This window comes from Cyclopterus lumpus, chromosome 3 (genome assembly GCF_009769545.1).
Source record: "Cyclopterus lumpus isolate fCycLum1 chromosome 3, fCycLum1.pri, whole genome shotgun sequence".
Taxonomy (NCBI): domain Eukaryota; kingdom Metazoa; phylum Chordata; class Actinopteri; order Perciformes; family Cyclopteridae; genus Cyclopterus; species Cyclopterus lumpus.
The window spans coordinates 327,501-336,011 of NC_046968.1; the positions used below are offsets into that span (position 1 = coordinate 327,501).

The 8,511-nt window shown below is 44.0% G+C and overlaps 1 protein-coding gene across 2 annotated transcripts; it reads right to left on the reverse strand.

The window, feature by feature from the left end:
• Positions 1 to 281: 281 nt before the first annotated feature.
• On the reverse strand, positions 282 to 8,197 carry lins1 (lines homolog 1). Of its 2 annotated transcripts, none has more exons than XM_034529561.1 (6): positions 7,773 to 8,197; positions 7,597 to 7,686; positions 7,024 to 7,156; positions 2,645 to 3,244; positions 1,862 to 2,048; positions 282 to 1,296 (listed from the first exon to the last, which is right to left on the reverse strand). In XM_034529561.1, exons 1-6 carry the CDS (start codon positions 8,151 to 8,153, stop codon positions 492 to 494), a joined length of 2,196 nt encoding a protein of 731 aa, XP_034385452.1. In that variant the 5' UTR covers positions 8,154 to 8,197; the 3' UTR covers positions 282 to 491. The 2 variants fall into 2 exon arrangements, with proteins under 2 accessions (XP_034385452.1, XP_034385453.1); XM_034529562.1 differs by having other exon boundaries at positions 1,862 to 2,045; positions 7,773 to 8,138.
• Between the last annotated feature and the right edge of the window lie 314 nt (positions 8,198 to 8,511).

Here is an 8,511-nt window from a genome sequence, read left to right on the forward strand (position 1 = left end):
TGACTTTGGTCCCTGGCTTCCCTATCTTCACGTTTCTGACTATGGAGCTACCTATAACCAGAGTGGGTTTCTCAGCGGGTGGGTCGCTGAGTGGGGAAAACTGGTTCGAAACGTGAAGAGGTTGGTGGTGCTCAGTCAACTAGTGTTTTCCTCCTGTTAAAATAATAGCGCCCCCCTCGTGGATAGGGTTCGGGATATGGAGGTTCATTCAGGTCTTGGTAGAGGGAACCACACATTGACAGGGAAACAGTATTGGATACGAAATAAGCACATAGGCCGACGCTCTTCTAGGTTTTTATTGAGTTTCCTTTTATTCCGACAGTACAAACATGAATGCATGTGTATGGTCCCGTTTGTGCATGTGTGTATTTCGGACCTGTGCATGTTTAAAAATAGAGTGAATTAACTAACAGACACTGGACCACTTGGATTTAGCTTCACAAAACATAATTGATATATCTTTATAATTTCTTAAGTACCAGATGTGTTTGCTAGGAACAGTTCTCTACTTGTGCTAGGAGCTTTAAGAGTGAGGAAGGGTTGTATGGGAAGAGTTTCCGTGTCTGCAGCCTCGTCACCACCTCTCTGAGCTCTGACATACAGAGCTCTGCTCTGGCTAATGTTTCACAGGGCAGCCGTCCCCACATGGTTGGACATGACGTTTGCTCACTCTGCAGCACGGGCAGTGATGGCCCTTCCTGTCTTCTTTCCAGTGTGCACATAGGTTTGGAGACCGATGACTCATATTGTTGTTGCCCGATAGGCATGGGTGATCCACTAATCTTTTGTTTCACATCCAAGGCACTAAATCTACTTTTCTCACTTACAGATGGTCCCGGTTCCTCCTGAGAAACCTCCATGTTCTCTGGATCAGACTGGTCAGAGCTATCGTACTCGACAAGGTGAAACCCAGCAGCCAAACGGAGGGTTCCCACTGGGGAAATAACACCTGTGGGCTGGACACAGGCGCTGACTTCGACTCGATCAGGCTCACCTTTATCGGTCACCTTCAACATGTCACCATCACCAGTTAGTGACTGCTGCAGTGAACGATGACCGCCTGTCAAGCTGATTCTTCCACATGCTGCAGTGAAGCCCCGCCAGTCAGCTCTGAGGTACTTGAGGTACCGCACAAAGTACTCTAGAAAGCAGGTTTCGGTGGAGATCAGGAAGTCAAGGAGGATGCTGTGGTCGAATGATATGCTCTGAAGCAGCAGCAGGAAGTGGCAGTGAGGGTTACAGCCAGAGGCACAGGCTGCCTCCAACACAGCAGAGTCATCCAAGCCAGAACACAGTCTGCAGGCAGAAACAAGCAGTTCAGTTAGCTCCTTTTGAGAACATCATACCTGGCTCTCCGGGACTGCACCAGATTACTTAACTGTTCCTCTGCTCTGTTTGATTGCAGGTGGTTAAAGGTTTACTTGTTTTTTTCCACCTGGATTATATTTGCCAATGTTTTTGTTTCTCAAAGACAGCTAGGGACAGTCATTTCTGAAACGGTTCTAGTATTGAGGGAGGGTGCACTTATAATAAACACATTACAGTGAACCCCATATAATACTGGACCAACTAAAACAGAACAATGTGGGAAAATAAGATCCACGTTCAAAGATCTTTTTTGACCCTTTGAGGTACAGTCCCATTCCCCCTCCATCCTCTGAACATATGCTCCATTCACATCAGTGCACTGGGCCCTGGGCGCAGACCTCGGATCATGTTCAGAGAGCATTGTTGTCTTTTTGTTGCTCCACCTTCAAATCCTACAGTCACACGCTCCCATTAATAAAGTAATCAGCCAAACCCCCAATTAATTTTGTCGTCATGTTGATGAAAATTAATTACACAAATGTTACTGTTGTACCTGTGATGGATGAATATGGAAAACAAAGCTTTGGCTGCCTCCATCATGTCATCGTCCTGGTCCCCAAACAGCAGGCTGACCCAGCAGCAGCGGTGAGTGACCTCTGTCAGCTGGACACTGCACCGCCTCAGGAAGCCCCACAGACTCTGCAGATACCCATAGACCTCTGTGGCACTGCCCACTCCTGCTGTGACAGGACACAATGGGGCATCAGCAAACTACTCCACACTCCTGGAGGATTGAGATGCATTCTTCTTTTTTTCATTCTTTTCATCAGTCTATATACATTGTTTTTTAGTAAACTATTGCATAATATACCTTAACTAATGCCAAGTTATGCAGTTTTGTAAATAACATACTTGTTTGAACCTAAACCACAATCTTTTCAGTTACCCAATTAAGATGTTTTGTTGCCTAAACTTAAAATTGTTTTATTTCAATTCACCACCTTAAGTTTCACTTTCACAATGTGGGAGGTGCAGTTTTGTATTGTTATATTAACAATAGGTCAATTGACAGAGTGTAACGTGGTAAATATTGCTAATACTAATGAACCCACAGAGGAATATCCCCATGTTCCCCTCAGCTCTACTCGGTGTTTTAGCATCTTTCTGATTACTGTTTTTTGGTTTCATATTCAAACCCTTTGGCAAAAGAAGTGAAGCAACTCATGCCACTTAAAACGTCTTGACCCTTTAAAGTTCTCTTCAAACTGTTCTCATGTGACATCAATCCATAATTGAACACGATACATATAACTGTGTTTCCATCATGGATTCTCACCTGTTGCCCCAGCTGATTGGATGTGAAGCTCCATGGACTTGAGAAGAAGCAGGCTGACAGCTCTCAGCATCACACAGTCTGGTTTCTGGCCTTCCTCACCTTTGACATGTCTGGTCCCCCCAAAGAAAGAAGCAGAGTCCACTTGAACACTCTGCAACCAATCAGTAGCCACTGCTGTTAACACACTTTGAGCCAGCGTGTTCATATCAGCATGGAAGTGCTGGTATCTGAGCCCCGTGCACAGCACGTCTCCTAAAGCCCAGTCCTCTCCTGCCTTCTGCAGCACCGCTCTCTTCAGAAGCAGAAGCACTCGCTTTTTGACAAAATACTGTGATGAGCAGCTGACTGATGTCAGCAGTGCTGAGGAGTGGAGGTGAGTTATCCTCTGACTCTTCAGACAGACACCAGCTCCACGTATCACACTGGATGCAGTCAGCACCTCCAGCAGGTCCAGCAGGAGACACGAGGCGGTTCCCCAGCGTCTGCTGCTGGTAAGATCCACCAAACACTGTGTTCCCTCTTTTCTCTCTCCAGGGAGAAACTTTGAGCATAAAGCACTCAGGCTCAAGTCAAGAGCTGCCAGAAGTTTCCCAAAGACGTCTGTTGGAAGGAAATTAATGCATTAAAAATGAGATCAGAAACAAGGATCACTGCAAGAAACCTGGGCTGCTCCATTCATCTTTTAAAGGAATACTTCACCCCTCAACCCCCTTGTACATCAATGACTCACCTTGTGTTACCTTGACTCCTCCATGGTGAGCGGAGAATCAAAGAACAGTCGGAATTTAAGTGAATGGGGGCTGCCTTTAAACAGCAAAACTATACGACTACATCCGTAACAAACTAACTACGCGTGCTGTACAATCCAAGTCTCAGGTATCAGGTAGTATGCCCACTGCTTCACAAGCACTCTGTCCATTTGTCACAGCTCCACATGAACAGTCCCTCGCTTGCGCTGGAAGGCCACAAATTTCACCAAGGAACATTTTAGTGAGGAGGCATGTGTTAGACTACCGCTGGATTCTCAAAATGTTTCAGACCATCTGGCCCGCCAGGTTAGTGTTTGAGAAGTACTGAGCATACGTTGGATAAAAAAACTTGGATTCGACTACACGAGTTTGTAAATGCATGTTTTCATATAGGTTTGCCGTTGTTCTAAAATAATTAATGATTACACAGGGTGATGCAATTATATACAAATGATCATTTTGTGGGTGGAGTATTCCTTTAATTAATTAATGAACAAATGCCAATCAAGTAATTACTGCTTTTCTCTGTTTTATCGTTGAAAGATAAATATCTTTGGATTGGATTGTTTGACTAAAGGAATTTATAGAAAACATACTCGGAAGATTAATGTAATTAATTATTAGCAATAGCAGAAACATTTACTATGTTTTTATTTTTCCTACCGTATAGCAAATCTAATGTAACACTTTTTTAGTTTAATCCTTCATAAGGGAGAAAAACTAAACAACAATAGCAACATAGATATCATCAATGTGTCTTTTTAACAGGCCATGTACCACATTCCTTCAAAGTAGCTGTAATTAAACCTCTCCTGAAGAAGCCCACTCTTAATCCAGAGGTGTTGGCTAACTACAGACCGATCTCTAACCTTCCCTTCCTCTCTAAGATCCTTGAGAAAGTAGTCGTAAATCAGTTGTGTGACTTTCTACATCAGAATAGTTTATTTGAGGAGTTTCAGTCAAGATTTAGAAAACACCACAGAGACAGACCTCCTAATGCATCAGATAAAGGACTCATCTCTGTACTGGTCTTGTTAGACCTTAGTGCTGGTAAAGGACTCATCTCTGTACTGGTCTTGTTAGACCTTAGTGCTGATAAAGGACTCATCTCTGTACTGGTCTTGTTAGACCTTAGTGCTGGTAAAGGACTCATCTCCGCACTGGTCTTGTTAGACCTTAGTGCTGATAAAGGACTCATCTCCGTACTGGTCTTGTTAGACCTTAGTGCTGATAAAGGACTCATCTCTGTACTGGTCTTGTTAGACCTTAGTGCTGATAAAGGACTCATCTCTGTACTGGTCTTGTTAGACCTTAGTGCTGATAAAGGACTCATCTCTGTACTGGTCTTGTTAGACCTTAGTGCTGATAAAGGACTCATCTCTGTACTTGTCTTGTTAGACCTTAGTGCTGATAAAGGACTCATCTCTGTACTGGTCTTATTAGACCTTAGTACTGATAAAGGACTCATCTCTGTACTGGTCTTGTTAGACCTTAGTGCTGATAAAGGACGCATCTCTGTACTGGTCTTGTTAGACCTTAGTGCTGATAAAGGACTCATCTCTGTACAGGTCTTGTTAGACCTTAGTACTGATAAAGGACTCATCTCTGTACTGGTCTTGTTAGACCTTAGTGCTGATAAAGGACTCATCTCTGTACTGGTCTTGTTAGACCTTAGTGCTGATAAAGGACTCATCTCTGTACTGGTCTTGTTAGACCTTAGTGCTGATAAAGGACTCATCTCTGTACTGGTCTTGTTAGACCTTAGTGCTGATAAAGGACTCATCTCTGTACTGGTCTTGTTAGACCTTAGTGCTGATAAAGGACTCATCTCTGTACTGGTCTTGTTAGACCTTAGTGCTGATAAAGGACTCATCTCTGTACTGGTCTTGTTAGACATTAGTGCTGATAAAGGACTCATCTCTGTACTGGTCTTGTTAGACCTTAGTGCTGATAAAGGACTCATCTCTGTACTGGTCTTGTTAGACCTTAGTGCTGATAAAGGACTCATCTCTGTACTGGTCTTGTTAGACCTTAGTGCTGATAAAGGACTCATATCTGTACTGGTCTTGTTAGACCTTAGTGCTGATAAAGGACTCATCTCTGTACTGGTCTTGTTAGACCTTAGTGCTGATAAAGGACTCATCTCCGTACTGGTCTTATTAGACCTTAGTGCTGCGTTCGACACCATTGATCATGACATCCTATTACAGAGACTGGATCAGTCGATTGGCATTTCAGGTACCGCACTAAGTTGGTTTAAATCCTATTTATCAGATCGATCTCAGTTTGTATTTGTAAACGATGAAGCCTCAATGACCACCAACATTAATCACGGAGTTCCACAAGGTTCTGTGCTTGGACCAATTTTATTTACCTTATATATGCTTCCTTTGGGCAATATTATCAGGAAACACTCCATAAACTTTCATTGCTATGCAGACGATACTCAATTATATCTATGGATCAAACCAGAGGAGACCAACCAGCTCGCTAAAATTCAAGAATGTCTTAAAGACATAAAAACATGGATGACCTGCAACTTCCTGATGTTAAACTCAGACAAAACTGAAGTTATTTTACTGGGCCCTGAACACCTCAGAGATCAATTATCTGGTGATGTGGTTTCTGTAGATGGCATTGCCCTGGCATCCAACACCACTGTAAAGAATCTCTAGTTATCTTTGACCCAGACTTGTCCTTTAACTTGACTGCCTTTTCAGGTCAAGTAAAGATGTGAAGGAGAATTGATGAAGACAACCACGGTCAGAGAAACAGACGGCACTGATTTAGAGTGTTCTGTTACCTAATTTATAACAAATAGAAATGTATCCATATTGTATATTTACACAGCGACTTATCTAACTTTCCTCAGCATTTAGAGAAACTAACCAGCTCTTATCATAACTGCCACTTAGATACTTCGGGTCATCTAACTCAGTTAGGAATCTTCCTCAGCGGATTAGACTGCAGCCTCTGCTCATCTTCCAGACAAACCGTCGACCAGATGTGTTGAAGAGCAGCAACAGAGGAGTAAGACTCAATATACTGTAGATCATTTTTTGTCATTTGGGCTTTTATTGGACAGTTCACAGGGACGAGGCCCTGTGAACTGTCCAATAAAGAAAGGGAGGTATGACATGTAACACAGGTCTCCAGCTGGAATTGAGCTAGTTTCTTTGTGGCTACATGCGCTGAAACCATTCAGTTATTTTTAAACTCTAAAATATCACCATTGATAATGGCATTACAAATCCTGTATTGACTGGACATTAGACCAAGTCACAGTTCCAAATGTGTCCCAGTTTATTTCCTGCTGCAGTGTATCGGAATGACATCAGCTCTCAGGAAGTGAACATGGAACCAAGCCAGCAATGACATTTCATTGAAAAGGTTGAATGTCTGCATTTTCAATACTCTTCCTGCAACAAATGCCATGAGCCTAGTCCTAGTTTTGGGAGATAGCAAAGAATGTGATGCACAGACGGCCCTGGATCAGAGGAACATCAAGCAGAGGATATCGGAGCTTCTGCTGGCTCATTAACATGATGTGCAGCTGTGACAAACATGTTTTGTTTTGTTTTCTCACTAAATTAACAGACAGTGTGAAATGACAAAAGTACCTGGTTTTACCTTGATGAGCTCCTTTAAGAAGTCTTTTTAAGATTTCAGTCAATGACCACAGACAAGCATCCAATTCAGGACCGGGGGCTGAGCTGTAAAATGCCTGCACACACTTCTGCTGCCAGACAGGACTTATTGTATCCTGAGAAATTAAAGTATCTATTACACACATATAATGTTGGAACATAGTACAATATGTCAGATAGTATATGAAGCTAGTATTGATCAGATAACTGCTGACCAGCTCACTTCCAGTTGGTTGTTTTGGTGTTTCCCTGTAAACCCTACCACCCTGGGCTGTTCCATGTCCAAATGTGTCGGGCAGCTTTCAGACCCAAAGCAAGACACACTGTATACTTCTTTTTATTGTTGCTTTGTGTGCGTCTTTGTAGCCATTGTTGTGGTCGTTTGCCTCTTTTCATAGTGGTTGTGAGTCTCTTTATGTCTCTTTGCAGTTGTTTTGCATCTCTTGTTGTTTTAGCATGTGATGGATCTAGAACTAAACTAGGACGGATGATGCAGCAGAACAGACAGTTCCACACCAAGGGAACCAGGTGTTCTAAGCACACTTGGAGAACTCACCGACTGCTGGAGCTGATGTACGACGCACGTCGATACCGTCTTTGCAGCTAGATGAGAGATGATCTGGTCCTCAGCCTGGAACCGGTCAATCTGTGGAAAAGTAGTCCTTTCAGAAAACGTATGCCGTTCAAATCCATTTGTGTTTTGTCGTCAGCCGACCCGAGTGGGGCTCTTACTAGATGCGCCATGAGATCCATGTCTTGAAACAACAGCTCCAGGACCTCCACGCAGTAGCGCGTGGCTGCTGGAGACAGGCTGCGAGACGGCAGGCTGGACGTGATCCTCTCCACCAGAGTCAACGCGAGGCAGGTCAGCTCCACGCTGCTGTCATGGCAATTCTCAGATGGAGAACGTGCTCTGTCCTCGCCGGGGACGAGTCCACGCACCCCGGAAGATATCAGGCAAGCCACATCCGCAGCCCTTTGGCTGGGGCACGACCCCCCCAGAAAGCACCTGGACGCATCCGTCAGAGCCTCGAGCGGCTCTCCCCAGGTGGGCCGGTCGCTGCTGCTCGCGCTGCGCTCCATGATGCTGCCTCTTCCGCGTGGACCTGCCATGTGACACACGCGGAAGCAGCGCTGCAACAAATAATACCGAAGACGGAATCAAGTCACACAGTTTACATAATAAGACCGGACGTATGTCACACGAGCCTTCAAAATAAAAGGAATGTCAGCTGGTTTCATTGTGGTGGACTAGATACCAATGAGGACTACGGCATGAGTTGAATCATCACAGTAAACATGCATGACTGCTCAAGTTGGCAGCTTATATTAGCAGCAGCTCTGTACAGCCTTCGGCTAAATATGATTGGTGGCTTCTTATGATATATTAATGTAAGGTGTATTGTCACAGTGTACAGCACAGCATCCGGAGAAGTTTAGCCTCTGCATTCAACCCATCGTAGCTTCCAGG